At 49.5% G+C, this 16,727-nt stretch overlaps 1 protein-coding gene across 1 annotated transcript; it reads right to left on the reverse strand.

The window, feature by feature from the left end:
* Positions 1-5,938: 5,938 nt before the first annotated feature.
* On the reverse strand, positions 5,939-12,080 carry TNNC1 (troponin C1, slow skeletal and cardiac type). Its single transcript, XM_051811487.1, has 6 exons — positions 11,968-12,080; positions 8,434-8,464; positions 7,989-8,135; positions 6,991-7,105; positions 6,751-6,887; positions 5,939-6,113 (listed from the first exon to the last, which is right to left on the reverse strand). The coding sequence occupies exons 1-6, from the start codon at positions 11,989-11,991 to the stop codon at positions 6,082-6,084; spliced, it is 486 nt and encodes a 161-aa protein (XP_051667447.1). The 5' UTR covers positions 11,992-12,080; the 3' UTR covers positions 5,939-6,081.
* Positions 12,081-16,727: the final 4,647 nt, after the last annotated feature.

Here is a 16,727-nt window from a genome sequence, read left to right on the forward strand (position 1 = left end):
TTTGAGGGCCCTCCAGAAGCCTGGTTTGTATTTTAGGTGCCAGTTGCGCGTTGAGCCTGTGAGTAGTGACCAGTGTGTGTTTTGGTTCTCTGGCAGATCAAGCCAGTCAGAACTCTGGTGAGGTTTTGTGTTAAAACCCCTCTGTTAGCACCTGGAGAGGGGTTTTCTGTTTGTTGCCAGCTACCACACAAGGGAAGTGAAACACCTGCCCCTTCCCCAGTGCTGTTCTTCTGTAATTGATGGTACATATCATGAGCATTTAGTAGTTCGAAGTCTCCTTTCAAGTAGTGAAATGGTTATTGATTGATGCTCTGAAATTTAGACAAGAAATAACTTGTTTCTTTCCATCCAAATTTGAGCCAGTGTTGCCTGTACTCTTGGGTTACAGTATTCAATACAGGTAAAATTTGCTTTCTCATGTACCATGACTTTTTTTTAATAATTGTTGAGTTTTGCAGGGGCTGTTACTTGTGCACTGCTTTGCTGTGTGGGTAAGGTGGTTACAGCTGTGGGAATCCTGAAAAATAAGAGAGTAAGGAGTGCTGGCTATGAGACCACAGCAATTAGTTTTAGAGTTGGTCTGTGTGGTATTGTGAGGTACTTGAAAGTATTTAAGTGTTAAAGGAGCTACCCATGGGACTGTGCAAAGTTTTAGAAATCCATAAAGATATGCATTTTATCATAGTTTCTGTATTTTAGGGAATATCTTTTATTCCAGTAACAGATATTCCTAATCTGATGTGTCGGTGAGATGAGGGGAAATCACATTCAAAAGGCCGGGAGGTTTTGCAGCCGGGTTTTGTTCTGCTGTCCTTCTCTACACCAGGAGAGGGCTTCACTCTCCGAGTCTCCCTTACCAGCAAAGCTGGCTCGAGACGTGGACCACCTGTTAAAATGCGCCCAGCTCTTCCTGAAATTGCAGTTCCAGCGCTTGTCCACCCGGTGGGGTAAATCCATGGATCCACCCGAGGGCTGGAAGTTTACACGTAGCTTCTCACTGCAGTAGAGCAGCAAAGCACCTGCTGGATAAAAAACATTATTTCGACTGAAACATCCAATTAATGTCGTTGGTTTTTTTGAATAGGTGAGCCAATTAGCAAAATTCAACGCTACTTTGAAGCAAGGCAAATACTTTATTTTTTTCTGGCTTGAGTTCAAAAGCCCTTTCCCAGTTCCTACTTTTTAATAGGTTTTGACTGACAAGAAATACCACCCTAAACCAAGCAATCTAAAGAGATTTGCTGCCTTAAAACTCACAGGTTGAGGGGTTTGTGAAGTCAGTGGTGTCTGCAGCTCTCAGCTGTCTGGCTCCTGCAGTGTGCAGCTCCTGGACTGTTATGGAGATTGGTGTTAATTGTCGTGTGGGTCCGGAGGGGTTTGGTGCTGCAGAGAGTGTGCAGTCACTGTACTAAAGTGACAAAAGGTTGTTTGGTCCCTGCTGCCCTCAGGTACACCAGAAGGACAACTGACAAGAGATTCTTCACGGTTTTAATCCTCCCTTTGGCAGGTGGTAGATCACCCAGAGACAGATGCACAGTGCTTAAATCTGCTGGCTCTCGAGCTGCGTGGCTGGTGCCTGCCCTGCCTGAACCAGTTTGTCTCCAAAGGTAGGACTGTGTGGCTGTGGTTTGGGTTACTGTGCACATCTGGCAGCCTCAGCCCTTGCCCAGAGCTGCCCAGCAGCAGCCTTGCCTGGCTGGCAGAGATGTCCCCTTGGGTTGTTGCTGGTGTTGAAGAAAATGGAGTGGCTGGTCCAGCTGCTGCAGGTGTGTGTTGTTACAAGAGCAAAAGAAAAAGCCTCTGAGCAGAGGAATTAGTGTTTGTCAATTTAGACCTTCACCTGTGTGTCTGCAGCTCTCCTACATGGTTTAAGTTCTGCATTTTAAATCTCTAGCACTAAGACTTTTCCATATAAGAAGGGAGATTTCATCTCATCCCCCTTGGTGTCTTCCCCTGAGTGCTTGTATTGTGGGAGTAGCTCACCCACAGGATGCAGTTTGAGGGAAGAGAGAGAGGCGAGGGTCAGGCTGAGAAGAGGATGTTGGCATGTTACTGAGAAGCAGCGGGCAAGATTTGGGCTTCCTGTGGCTCCAGGCAGCAACCCCAGGCCTGCCTTCAGAAGCAGCCTTTTCATGTCGCTGCCCTTCATGCTGCCCTTCAGTGGGACAGCTTCCCAAATATGGGCTTGCTGACTTTCTGACCAAAATAGCGGCTGCGTGACAAAATGCAGCACAGAGGAACGTAACCTTAATCCAGGCATCATTGTGTAGCAGGAGACAGGAATTTTGTGAACTTCCACAGCAGGTCGGTGTCAGGTTTGTTGTTGTCTGCTCCCTGCACACATGGTGGTCCCACGGGACACTACCCTGACATCAGCTGACCACCTATTGGACTTTCTAACCCTGTGACAGCTCAATTCATGGCTTCCCTCCTTGTCGTACAGGTTGCCCGAGCCCAGAAGGAAAACCTGCGAAGGGGAGTCTGTGCTGACATTGCTTTGTGATGAGTCTTCCTCTTTTTTTTCTTGCATTGTGAAATCATTTAAGTTCTGTTGGTGAAGTGAGGCTGGAGATCTGTTTTAGGAGCATTACATATACAGAGCCCAGGAGGGGGAACTGGCAGCTGTGGCCCACTTGATACTATTCCCATTATGCAGAGCTGTGTCATCTTTGACATTTAAAAACTTCAAAACTCTTGTGATTAAGTGCTTGGTATCCTGCAGGAAGCCAAAGAGCTTGAGAGCATCTCAATGCTTAATGACTCTTAGACATCTCGTGCTTGCTGCTGCTGTATGTCATACTTGCTGCAGATGATTTCTCCCCTGTGCAATTAAGAGGACTCATATCAAGTTTCCATTTTGGCTCCTTTCTTTGCTTCGATTTGAAAAAAAAAAAAAAAAGAGCAAAGGGCACATAACCAAATACTGAATCAGCTCGTTTGGCAAAAGTAGAGCCATCACGGTGAAAGCCAAGAGCACAGAACTGGGGAGGAGAAATCAAAGCCCTGTGAAACGCTCTGATGGGGGACAGCTTTCACTGGCAACGTTGATGTTCACCATGAAAATGAAAAGTAGGGCTGGATACATGTCCCCCTTTATCGCCTTTCGATAGTGTAGTCAAGGAAAAGCAGCAACAGAACATGAGTTCTGCTTTGCCCAGGTTTCAAGGCTGTTGCAGGTGTTCCTACACCACAGTGGCTTTGGCATGGTGGAGTGTTTATCCCATGTACCTTAGCTCATGTTACATTGCCACTGCCCTGGTGGCAGATTTATGGCTGTAAGCAAGATGCAGAGGTTTCATTAGGGCAGTGTGTACAAAATTTCCTCAGATCTTGCTGCAGTCACTTGGTTCATATAGCAGTTTTATTGAGGGTTGAAGAGAGGCTTCAAATATGGTGATAAAGCTGAAAACCTGGGCAGAAATTAAATCTGCTGCCAGTAAAGGCAAGCAGATCAAATGGCCTGGGAACTGTGGCTCTGGCCAGTTGCACAGATACATGGACTACTCAGGGTGGTTGTCATTCATTGTTAGCACATCCCCCTCTGTGGGGGCTTCAACCAGGCCAGTCCTCTTCTAATGACTGTTTTTTCAGCCAGCTCACCCACTCACCGGCCTGTCATGTCATGTTACATTCCTTGTGCAGTTGTTCCCGTGTTTTAGCCAACAGTGAAATCCACCCACAGCTCCTCACCCTGCAGCATTTGCTGTCTGGCTCTGGGAGGACTGTCAGTGTGTTAAGGCAGACCGGCCTGGCAGCAGTTTTCGTGGCTCCCCACAGAGCATGGTGACCTGCTGGCACCTCTGCTCTAAGGACTGAAAAAGCCTAAATAGTCCCAGTGTTTCTGTTCTTCTAGCGACAAATTTCAGCTGCTACAAGACCTTTGTCCTCTCTCCCCAGCCACAACCTTCTCTGTTTTACTCTCAGAAAAGAGTAAAGGCAGCCAGTGAGGCCGTGGTGTGCTGCTACCTGTGCCATTGAGCCAAGGGGGGAGAGACAACACACAGAGGCAGGTGGCTCTTTCCAGTCATCCTTTTCCCTGGGCCACAGTGCAGTCCAAGCCACCAAGCTGACTGAAGGAAAGGGGTTAACCTTATTTCTTCTCTTCACTCTTCAGGGATCCAAACCCTCTCAGTAAGCAGTGGAGAGTATCTTGGAGAAGTCCTTTTTGGATGTTGGGATTTGGACAGGACAGAGGAAGATAATGGGGCTGTCAGCAATGCCTGATGTGATGTGAGTGCAGGAGTGGGTTGCCATGGGCTTGATGACCGTGGGTGTGGGGACAGCTGGTGTCACCTTGGTGAAGCCCAGGTATTTGCAACTCTCTGGAGGTTTCCATCTCTGGGGTAAAACACTTTTCAGCTGTGTCCTCATAAGCAGGTCTCAATGGGAAATGACTTCTGCTGCTACACTGGGGAGGTGGAAGGTGTTTGTTTTTGATCTCTAGGCTACAGATTCATTGGGAACAAAAGACTGTAACACCTGGGAGCATTTCCTATCACTGAATTCTTAGCACATTTCCATGTCTGTTGGTTTCTGGTGCACCTGGAGTCCTGCTGAATCCGCAGTAGCTATGGTATTGAGGGCTTGGGACTCTCGGGGAGACCCCTCTGGGCACATCAATCAATATTTGCATTAGGGGTCTTCCCAAAATACCCTGGGTTTTAAGGATAATCAGCTGATCTAGCTGACAGGTTAATTTTCTGTTTTCCTGGTGTTACAAGACCTGGTTGAGCAAAAGATTTAGTGCTTGTTGTCCAGAGGAAAGACGCAGCCATGTCCTTCCAAACAATCAATAACCACTCTCAGGCCTGTTTTCACCTCAGGCCCATTTATCCTGAATTACAATATTTCATTATTGCTTTAGATGAGAGTGAGTGTCACAGCAAATACAGCTGCTCAGGGTGTTATTTCCACAGAGAGGGGAGAAAAAGCTGGTTTGTGAGAAAGGCAGAAAGACAATGCAGTGGACGTGGGGCACTGGCATGTGGCAGCATGGCCGCCCTGGGCTGAGGGCAGCATCGCCCTGACACGGCCTCCTGCCTTGCCCTGCCAATGTTTATTTTGCTTGGGTAAACGTTTGATTTTAGCAACACGACTGCAATGTGTGAGTTGTGCTGGGGCTGTAATTCGATGGGAGGAGGCAGCTATGTGCAGGGAGAGCTGCTAATGCCGAAGGAATGCTGCGCTTCCTCGGGACCAGAGAAGATGGCGCCTGGGGCCCCTGGGGACAGCTCGGCTCCTTGGCCCTGCTGTCACCCTGTGCCTGGGAGCTGAGACCCAAAGTGGGGTCTTTCCTTGCTCAGGGCCCTTGTGGCCCAAACGGATGTGATTTCTGAGGGAAAACTGGGTGTTTCACTTATTGCAGTGAGGCTCCCACCCAGGACTGGAGGAGGACTATGAGGTGCCGTGGGGCTCCTCACCAGGCTGGGTCAGACAGGAAGGAGGCACCCAGTCAAGCTTAGGAATGGTTTTTATTCATGTTTCCAAGGAAAACTGAGGTCTTCTTTCTGCATGTGCCACAGGGTGACAATCAGGATGGCAAGAACGGGGTGTCCTGTCAGGACAGCAAGGTGAGAGTAGGGAGGAGAGGTACTGTCCCTCACCCATGGATGTCAGTGATGGCCTAAGTGGTTTGTAATTCCCATTTCTTTGCTAAAATGCTGCTGATGCTCCAGTTAAGCCAGCAGGCACCAGTGCCAGCTCCCGAACCTTCTCACCACGGCAGGGGTGAGGAGATGACAGCTCCCCACCAAGCAGATGGCCCTGTTGGATGGACTTTGTCGCTGGGCTGGCAGCAAAATACCTCCTTGGAGAATTAAAGCTCCAGCTGTGATGTCACCTTGCCAGAAGTGGTCCCCAGGAGTGACCCCATTAGTCATGAGCACACGACTGGGGTGAAGCTGTCACTAAACCTCTAAGGAAAGACCGTCTGAGGCACTGGGTATTAACAGGTTTTATTTCCCCCAGCCACCCTTCTCAGCACTCAGTCTTCATGCCAGTAGCCAGGGGATTTAAGTCAAGGAGATGAGATGCAGAGCTGGAGGGGTTTAGGAGATTCGAGCTGTCCATCGGGCCTCAGATTTATTCAACCCCCTTCATAAACTCCAGGAACTCTGCCAAGGGGAAGACATTGGAGACAAGAGGTGTGAGGTGAGACCAAAGTGCCCTCGCAGCTGCCAAGTGCGCTCTTGGCAGTTTTCCCCAGCCCTGTCTCCTTTTCCAACCCCCCAGCGTGCAAGAGGCCGAGGGTGGATGGCTACTGCTCCTCTGACTGTGGCAAGGACTCCTCGTGACTCCTGCTGGAAATGTCACTGGAGCCCTGCGTCACCCTCGGCTGCCACCAAAACACTGGAGGTGAGTGTCCAGGGGAGGGACACAGGTGCTGACTCAGCTTGGAAATGGTCTGGGGGTTGTTTTGGCAGCATCACATTCAAAATTATGGCATTTTGTAAATGGTGCTTGTGTTGAGAGGGTAGGAGGAGACAGGCAGGTCTCTGGCGAAAAGTGGCAGTGCTTCAGTGCAGGCTGGCCTTCACAGCATGGGGACAGTGAAGGCAGCCCCGGGTTCCTGCTACCATTTCACAAGCACAAGAAACCCCCCTATCCCTCTGCACACACACTGCTGTCAGACATATTGCCCAGCAGTGTCTGCATGAGCTCGTGCCCATCCAAGAAGGTAACCAAGACTGTGGGAGCTGCCCAGGGCTCCCTCAAGGGTTCGTGACCGAACCACATGCAAGAAAGTCCTACCATCATAGTCAATCCTGCCATCATTGTTTTTATCCCCATCTTTCATCAGTTCTTCTATGTCATCCTCGGTGATGGTCTCTCCTGTCGCCTGCAGCATGATCTTCAGCTCCTCAAGGTCGATGTAGCCATCAGCGTTTCTGTGAGGGGACAGAAGAGCTCAGGAGCAGACTGACACACCAGGGAGGGGGAGTTGAGGTGGTTGCACCCCTCCCAAAACCCTGCCACGGTCATAGCTCTTACTTATCAAACATCCTGAAGAGGTCTGAGAGTTCCTCTTCGGTTTTTCCTTTGCTGTCATCTTTCATACACCGGACCATCATAACAAGGAACTCATCGAAGTCTACGGTGCCGCTGCCTGCAGGCAGAATAGACACCATCAGCTGGTGCTACGGTGAGTGGATGGGCAACACCAGGGAGGGATCACACTTCCCTTTGGCAACCAAGAATCAAAACACAGGAGAGCAGCTCTGCAGCAAGAGGCAGTTTTCAAGACATGGGAGGCCCTGCTCTGACTTCATCACTGAATTTTTACCTTTTGCAGTCTTTTTGCCTTGGCAAAAATCCTTTTAGAAGCACTGATGAATGGAAATTCCTGCTATGGAGGTACCTGTCCATCTCACCCAGGTATTAATATTAAAAGCTCCAGAAGGCAAGTATTCATGCCAGTGTGGTTTTGCACCCACAGTACAGTACTGTTGTTTTTCAATGAGACAGCTGTTTTCCTTTTCTGCCTGATTTTTAACTGCTTTTTTTATTTTCCAGTTATTTAGTATGATATTTCTGCCCAAATGCACATGGTGGATTTTGTTACATGTGATCACCAGTACACTGATTTAATCAATATTGACAGTTAGTTATGTGGGGTTGTATACACTCGAGCAGTGAGAGATTTTCCTGATGATGGAATGCTGTAACTGTGGCACTTCTGAAATGGCAGTTTCTACATTCAGCCTACATTTTGTTTTTTAAATGGATCTATGCAATTTCAAAGCACCCCCTCAAAATCAGTTCAAGCAGTCTGATCATTGTAGGAATAATAATTTTTATAGTTTCTCTTTGCCTGAGAATTTCCTAAAGGAAAAATGCTGCAGTTTGGTGAGTGTTTGGTGTCCTTTGAATTCACAACACAGCAGGTTGATCCCTACAGCTGTGACTCCCCAGCACGGGTCCTGCCAGTGCTGCACAGATGGCCCCCATATCTCCAGATGTGGAGAGTGGAAGAAACCCAAATCTCTCACCGTCCTCATCCACCTCGTCTATCATCTCCTGCAGCTCCTCAGGGGTGGGATTCTGCCCCAGCATCCTCATCACCTTCCCCAGCTCCTTGGTGCTGATGCAACCATCCTCTGCCCCCGACACGAAGATGTCAAAGGCAGCCTTGAACTCTGGAGAGAGAAACAGAGAGAGAGGAGATGTGGGGGGATCTTGTCGTGCACCTTGGCCCTGCAGACAGGTGGCCTTGGGGGCAGGGGGCTCATCCCAAGCACAGCCTCCCCCCCCATGCCCCTCAGCACTGCCCAGGCATGGCATGGTGGGACACACACATAGCCTTGTTTGAAATCCTGGTGGATCAAGATCCCTGAGTCATGTCCTCCCCTGGCCAGTCTGACCAAAGCATTTTCCAGACTGTCATTGCTGAGGCAAGGGCTGGGGAGTTTGGTGTCAGGTTCAAGATGTACCTACCATTTTTTTGCTCTTCTGTCAGCTGCTCAACCTGCAAGGAAAACACAGAGACCAAGTAATTTTTCTTTGTCAGCATCACTGACAGGACACATTATTTTTTCAACAGCCTTTGCAAAGATCAGCCAAGTCTCACAAGTCACCCTCGTGTATTAGGGGATGTACAGCCAGTGGGGTTTTGACACCACAACTTTTTGTCTAAGAGATTATTCTCCTTAAAAAACCAATTATTCCCATCTCCTTTGAATCAAGCATCACTTCTCTAGAGTAGCAGCTCCTACTACATGGCAGAAATAGCCTTTGCACAGGCAGGGGAGTCCCACTGGGAAAAAGAATTTGCCTCCATCAACCATTTGGGATAATTTCTTTTTGCTGGCAGCCTTCACCATGGGATGGCTGCACTGCTGAGGGCTGCTCACATGTGGGCTCTGCCCAGGTCAGAGGTGGGATGTGCTTGAGAGGTCCCTGGGGAGGGAAAGGTGGACAAGACCATTCCCAGTAGTTGTTTTTCAGCCCTAGATTCAGGAAACTGCCTGCATTACCTAGAGCATTAACTGCTTTACTTCCATCTGAGTCAGTGTTATTACAAAGGGTCTTGACTCTGAAGAGGACTGCTATTCCCTTTAGCCTGTTTTGGGAATCTCCCTGAAGAAATGGCCTGTGGAGCCATTAGGCATTAGCTGAAATGGACTGGCAGATTGTTCCTAAACTCTGCCCTAATTCAATCCCCTCAGACCATCAGTGGGAGCTCATTAGTTAGTATGAATTAACAAAATAATCACTAAGGAGAGCAAAGAGGAATCAGTCAGCTCTGTGCCATACCTGTCTAAGTGCATTTCTCTCTTTGGCTTCATTCCTGCCTGCAGGTACTGCTTATCTAAAATTGCTGACCTCACCACCATGTCCAACTGCCCCTTTTACAGCATCCATGAAAACACTGACCCTTCCTATGCTGGTCAACAGCCTCTCTGGAGCCAGCCAGGTATGACCCCCCACCTGCACAGAGGGTGTCTGACCCCTCTAAAGTCTCTTTGCTGCCATCCCAATGCAAACAGTCCCCAACACCCATCCCCGCCATGTTTTGGTTGAGGCAAAACCCCACGATCCCGGGTTGTGGCACCTTGTCTTTGAGGGAAAGCTGAGTCTTTTGACCCCAAAGAGCAATGGTTTTGCAAAAGCCAGCTGGAAAACCTTCCTCCTTGCAGCAAGAGGCAGGGAAAGTACCTTTCCTTAGCAGGACAGAGCCTGTGGGAAGGAGGCAGAGAGCCTTCATCCTGCTCCCTGTGCACCAGGAGGTGAAGACTTTCAAGTCAGGAAGCGCAAAGGGCGGTGGCAGGATTTTCCTCCACTGCTGGAGGAAACCCAAGCCCATTTTGTCCCTGGTGCTGCTGAAGGCAGGCAGCAGCCAGCCCTCAGAGGATATTTTTTGGGCAGAGCAAGGGCAGCAGCCACACTCCCTTGGCCCCACAGCCACCATCCTGCTCTGTAATATGACCCTCTTGGGGCAGTCACTATTTATAAGCCTGGGTGAGAGGTGCTTGAGATAAAGATGAGCTCCCCAATTGTTCCCAGGCTTTGGAATTTATCCTTGCAGCCCTTTATCTGGACACTCGTCCCTGGCACTGTTCTAAGCACCGCTTAACAGAGCCTAAAAATGTTCCCAAAATAGCTTTGGGTTTGCACACCCTTATCTAGGCATGAGTGGGCAAGATGAAAATCCATTGGGTTCTCTGGCTGCATGTAGGGAATTTGGCATAAATATGATATTAATATATGCCATCAGCATGTGGAAAATACAAAAATATTCACTTTTGAAGCTTCCTTGACTTCTGAAGTGATAGATGTGGTGTGTGTAAATTAAATGCGTTGTAACTACAGAGCGATATTTTTATCATAGAGATGTCTCTTGACCTGTTCATAGTGCCTTCTGGACATGGGTGCTGTTTGCAGATTTATTCCTCTTTTCCCTCCACATCATTGCAGGGACAGGTTTCTCTGGCTGAAGTGTGGGAAGGCAAGCTCTGAGCTTGGAGGTCACAGCACTGCAGCAGCCGTGGTAACACCAAATCTGCTGTATTTTGCTTTTATCAGTTATCCTCTCCATCTATCCCATGGTTCCATTTGACATCAGATAGGGGAAATTGAAATTCTTCAATTTTTTTTCCAGGTAAATGTTTTCTTATAGTTAAAACTGTGGGAAATAGATCCACAAAAATGCTGTTTGTCTCAGCTGTGCCTGGCTTGGACTTGTTTTGCCTCTGTAAAGGTGCTGGCAGTAAATGCCCAGGACTCAAGCCTCACATTTACCTAATTATGGGCATGTGGTCCCTGTACAATGAGGAGAGGGCCGATGCCTTGAGCCTCAGAGAACGTATTTAATTCAAAACCTTCATTAGAAAAGCCTGGATTTTCTTTGATTTTACAGGTTCCATTTTCCTCCCTTTTGGAGGTGGTGGTTGAGGGACTCAGCCTTCCCTGAGCCTTTTCACACTGTCAGGATCACTGCGGGGGTTCCATTTAACGAGGTTCAGGGCTGATCAGGACAAGAAAGGTGTGAGCATTGAGGGGTTTTTTCTTTAACTACCTACCGAGCGCTATATTCCTTCCCTCTAAAAACCTCGTAATTAAAATAGGACTTGTATGATGTATTTTTTGTGCGCTTGGTTAAAATCAAAGCTGGTCAGCTACAAACTAAAAAAAAATTTAAAAAAGCACCAAAAAGCTCTTAATGTAACTCCAGTTATGGAAGGGATGCAGTAGCAATCCACACAGTCCAGAATCTATTTTCATCCTTATTCCACATGCACATCACTGTCTGTCTACGTTACAGAATAATGCAGTGTTCGTATTACAGACCAAATAGTTTGGGTTTACACAGAGAGTGCAGCATGCAGCTGTGGAAGTTAAAATAGCCATGAGGATGCTCCACGTTCCCCAGTGCATAGCTCACATTCTGGATCCTGCACAGCAGATAGCAGGAGCAGTAAAGCTGAGGAGAAGGTTTGGATATAATTTAGAAAAAACAAGGGTTTTTATAAATCCCCCCAAAAAATATTCAGCTAAGGAGGGGGGAAACATAGCAATTGCAGAATTATAAAGTACCAGAAAGAAGAGGCTGAGGTTTAACCCATAAAAATAATGTTTCCTTCCTGGGAAATGCTGCTCTGCTAGGTCCGGGCTAAAACTAGCAGCCATCTCTTAAAGTTTGAGTGTTTGGTTGAGATCTATAACTTCACCTGTGAGGCACCTCCCTGCTTTACAGCAGGGAAACAGGGGACTACTTGTAAATAATTTAGCAGCACTGTTGAGAGTTTCACACTTATAAGAGGAGTGTGAAACGTCCAGAGCCATCAGCGAGAAAGGTCTGTGTGTCCTGGATGAGGATGTTGACTAAAAGTTGCTGCCCTATAATTGTTTCTTATTTGCATTTCTCGATTGAATTAAAGCTATCAAGGCTTTGGGGAATCTACTACAAAATCGCCAAAAATCCCTTTAGACCCCTCTCCCCAAACCACAGCCCCAAAGGGAGGCACTTACCGCTGCCTTATAAATGTCATCCATGGCTGGAGAGGGCGGGTGAGGGTCCGGGGGATGTCACGGTCACACTCTGCTGGCTCTGCCCCCGCTGGCCCGGCTGATATAGGGGGCTGCCCGCCCCGGGGGCTGGGACCAGCCCACCGGCAGCCCCGTATGCCCGGCCCCACAGGAATGCCTCGCCTGCATGCCTTGGGATGGGGACACCGCCGAGCCCGAGGCTGGCACGTCCGGGGCCAGCCCCAGCCCCGCTCCGGGGGCAGCTGGAGTTTTCCTCGTGACTTTGTTGTGGGAACAAGCGAGCACTTTCAGCCAGGGCTGCCGAAATTGCTGATATGTAGCGGTACTTAGCTCTCCTGACTGGACACGTGCCACCATGTCACCTCCACCTCCAGCGTGTTCCCCCTGGAAGCTGCGATACAGAGATCATAGTGTGCCTAATTAAATTGGGTGATACGGGAAAGGCATGTCTCCCAAAATATCCCTGTCTAGCAGCAAATGTGCCCCCGGGGCAGTGGGAACAGAGGGTGTCGGGGCCCCCTGTCCCCTCTGCGGGGTGTCCCCAAACCCATGGAGGACAGGCAGCCAGGGCTGATGTCCTGGGAGGAGCTGATGCCATGTGTGGGCGGGTGCCAAGGGTAGGGGGAATTTGCACTCCCGATGCCATGGAGAGAAGTGTGGAAGCAGATGGAGCTTTGCCTCAAGCTCCTGTTTGCAGCTGGGGCTGAAAGTCGGGGGGGATCAGTTACCAAAAAGAGAGGTATCAACTCTGCTTGATTTCAGGGATAATTCCTGTTTTTTTAGGAAACTGGGACTCACTTCACCCAACCAGCAAGATGACCTGTCCCCACTGCAAATGGCTAAAATCCACACTCCTGGATTTACCGTGGATTTACCCCTCCACGGTGGAAAGCAAAACACACTAAAAACCTCCAAGTGATGAGCAGCGTTTTCTCAGTCCGGGAAAAAGCGATTTAATCCAGCAACAGAAGTCAAACCTCTCCTTTTAGTGATTCAGGACTCCCTCTTGTGTCCAGAGGGGCTATGGATGGCTCCGGCACCTCAGGATACAAAGTCCCACCCCCAGGTGGTTCATACCAGCGTTAGTTAGCAAAACAGAAAATAATATTTGTGCAGCTGTTAGGTTTCATCCTTTCTAAAATCCCTTCTCCATTTAAGAGGAATCATACTGCGTGGAAAAACCTGCTGTCCCTGTGGAATGCCCAGCCAAAGCAGCGTTAATCAGAGACCCTGCTGGTGTCAGCACAAAGTGAGGACATGGGTGAGCACAGAGCTGTCTCCACACCACATCCTCCCAGGTTTTGAGTCCTGAAGAATTAACTTGTTAGGAACTGTGGTCCTGTGGGTACCCACTGGCCTTGATTTACACAGCTTCAGCCCAGATCTGCCTGCAGATGGAATAGCAAGGAAAATAGTTGCGTTTAAGGAATTAATTTTTGAAGCAGTTAGTCTTGAGAATTAGAACATGTTAATATTTTGGTTGCCTTGAACACAGAAAAAGCAGGAAAAGCTGCAAAGGGAAGTAGTTATTTTGTTAAAGGGCATTGGATCCTGTCCTTAGGTGAGGGCACAGGACGGGATGAAGGACCTGCTGTCACCCACAATTAAATCATCCCTCAGAACCTCCTGGGCAAGCTCATAGAGACCTTCCCAGTGAAGTGCTGCCCCAAAGCAAACCCGTGCCCCTGGCTGCTTTCTCCCCTCAGGATTCACTGCAGGTGCCAGCACTGGGCAGTACAAGTGTGAGGAATCACGCCTGGCCCTGGCCCTCTATCCTGGGAGGTGATGGCTCTGAGTCACCCCTCTGAAAACAGCCCCTGGGATGCGTCAGAATGTATCCAGGGCCAATGTAGAGCGGGAATGGGAGCTCTAACATGGCCTTTAAAAGGTTGTGGGTGCACTGCTGGAGCAGCTGGGGTGAAATTCAGGTTGGGATGAGGGAGAAGGGTCTCTATCTGCTTAGAGGAAATCTGGGCCACTGCCACCATACACACTGACGTGGGATGGCTGCACTTCTGCAAATGTCTGATACAAACAGGGACTTACAAAACAGAGCTGTGCCTGGAGGGAAAGGATGAAATCCATCTGGTGACAGGAGATGATGTTCCTCCCAGGGAAGGAGGCACAGGCGAGGGGCATCGTGCCAACCGCTGCCTCCTCGCCTGCTGCTTGGAGCCAAAGCTTCCAGCATCCCCCGTCTCTTTGAAGTTCTTTGCTTACAAAAGAATTGGGGGTTTGTAGAGAAACCCAGAGCCTCTGCCATGCACAGGGCAGGGGGAGGCTGCTACAGGTATGAAGTGTCCTGGGGATAACCATCCGCTCCTGCTGCTTCTCTTGCCTCTCTTTGTGAGACCCAGGGCAGAGATGGAGCGTGGCTATCTATAGCCTGGGGAGGGCTGCCAGCTCAAGTGCCCTTAATCCGGGCATGGCTGGCTCGGTGGCACGCCAGCTGTCACTGTGGTCAGGTACAGCATGTCAGCCTGGGCTCCAGCTGCACCCTGACACGCTGCCACACTTGTCAGTCAGTCTAAGGTACCAAGACAAACAGAAGGTTTTACTGTGCTTTTTTCCTCCAAAATCTCGGATTAGGTTTGCATTTCCAAGCAGCTGTAATCCAGGGCAAAACTCGCAGAGGCATCCTTCAGGTCAAATGCAGGGAAATACAAAGCAGAAGCCCAACTAAGATGCAATTTTGTTTGGGGTCAGGGCTGTTTGCAAGGCTCCTTGGTTTCTGTTGTAGTTCCAAACTGCAGCAAAACTCTCCAGCATCCCCCTTCCCTGCATTGGGCACTGGCCCTAGGAGAGGGCAGACCCACCACCACTGAAGTTCTTTAATTCACTGCTTCCTAAATTCACCTCAGAGACTTTTTGCTGAACAAGCCCCCATTTGCCCCCTTTCATCTTCTCTGTGAGCCAGGACAGGGCTGTCACACCAGGAGCCACCTCTGTGCCTGCAGGCAGGAACTGCTTTAGGAGGAGGAGAAGGGAACTGATGGCAACCGACAGGCTCGCCAGTGCTGCAAATTGTTGTTTAATTAAGGAGACGGGACATTGAGAGGAAACTTAATTAAAGTTGCTCTCCAAACCCACTTATTATCCCATGAAGAGGCTGAGCTCAGCAGCAGCTCCTGATGCTGGGACAGCAACAGAAAATCCCTCTTGGTTTGCCTGCACTACACGTGTTTTCTCCTGGCATACATCATCCTTCAGCTACATCCTGACCAACAGAAAGCATTTTTCAGTGAAAATAAAATCAAAATGGGTTTATCCAGCTCCATTTGCAGAGGTGTATTTGCTTATCTGCTACCCTGGTCCTGGAGGCATCTGCCAGACACCAGCATTGCCTCTGCAGGTCCATGCATCCAACCAGGGCATTTGGCACTTCTGGTGTTATTAATGACACCATACTGAGCTAATTGCATCCTCTCTGAGGTAGCATAAGGAAGGACAGAGAGCTGTCACCTTCATTTTGCTGGAAGGTCCGTTTTTCCCCCAGATCTCCTGTGACTTGATGGTGCATAATGAAATCCCTCCATCTATAATGTAGTGCAGAACTTCTTCCAAAGCACTGATGGATGCTTGATGCATCCCTCTGCCTAAAATATAACCTTTCTAGATAATCTTTCAATCTTTTAACAGAGTCAGAGACTCCTAAAAAATTCACATCTTCTCTCCACCTCAACTTTCCTTTCCTGGTGTGCATACTGAGCCCAGCAGAAAGGCTGCCACCCTGTGACACCCCCTCAGGGCAACATGGATTCATGGGAAAAAGGTTGAGGAGGGTTTGTTCCCCATCCTTTAGCTTCTCTGTTACAAGTTCCACAAATTCCTGGCAAGATCCCCTTAGCATGCACAGGCTTGAAATACTTCCCTGTGCTCTGTGGGACAGTGCACTGAGGCAAGCCAAGTCCATGAGGCCAGTGAAACACCCAAAACAACACCCCAAGTTCACAGTGGGCTCATTTCTGAGGTCTGGCCCATCAGCTCTTCAGCTTTGGCTTTGGGGTGGCATCAGGCAGATCAGTCACAGAACCACTGCAGTGGTGTCTTGGCCCAATGTGACAGCGCCCAAGCTTTCAGCAGCCCTTGGTGGCCATGGATCTGTGCCAGAGGCTGCCTGCAACTGGAGACTACCAGCACTGCCTCCAGCTGCAGATGGTCATGGAGCAGCAGCACTGCCACAGCTCTGTGAGGGACCTCAGCCCTGGGCAGCTTTGCACTGCACGGCATTGGATTGCACCGGATTGGGTTGGATTGCACTGGATTGGGTTGGATTGCACTGGGTTGGATTGCATCACATAACATTCCATTGGATTGCACTGCACTGGATTGCACTGGATTGGGTTGGGTTGCACTGGGTTGGGTTGGGGTGGGTTGCATTGCATTGGATCCCATTGGATTCCACGGGATTCAATTGGACCAGATTGCATTGGATTCCACTGGATTCCACTGGACTGCATTGGCTTTCATTGGGTCGGATTCTATTGGATTCCATTGCATTCCACCGCTCTGGGCAACACTGAGCGAACACGCCGTGCAGACCCACCGCGCATGCGCACCCCGACACACGTAACCCCGCCTCCCCGGGCCATGGCCCCGCCCCTACAGCGCCAGGCCCCACCCCTAGAAGCAAGGCCCGCCCCTCTATTGAAGCCCCGCCCCTCCCCGCGCGCCCATAAAAGGGCTCGGGCGGGGCCCGCCGCACCCTGAGGGGGTCGGTCCAAGATGGCGGCGGCGGCGGC

The sequence above is a fragment of the Manacus candei genome, unplaced genomic scaffold, assembly GCF_025592945.1.
Source record: "Manacus candei isolate 608988 ecotype Guabito, Panama unplaced genomic scaffold, ASM2559294v1 h1tg000082l, whole genome shotgun sequence".
Lineage (NCBI taxonomy): Eukaryota > Metazoa > Chordata > Aves > Passeriformes > Pipridae > Manacus > Manacus candei.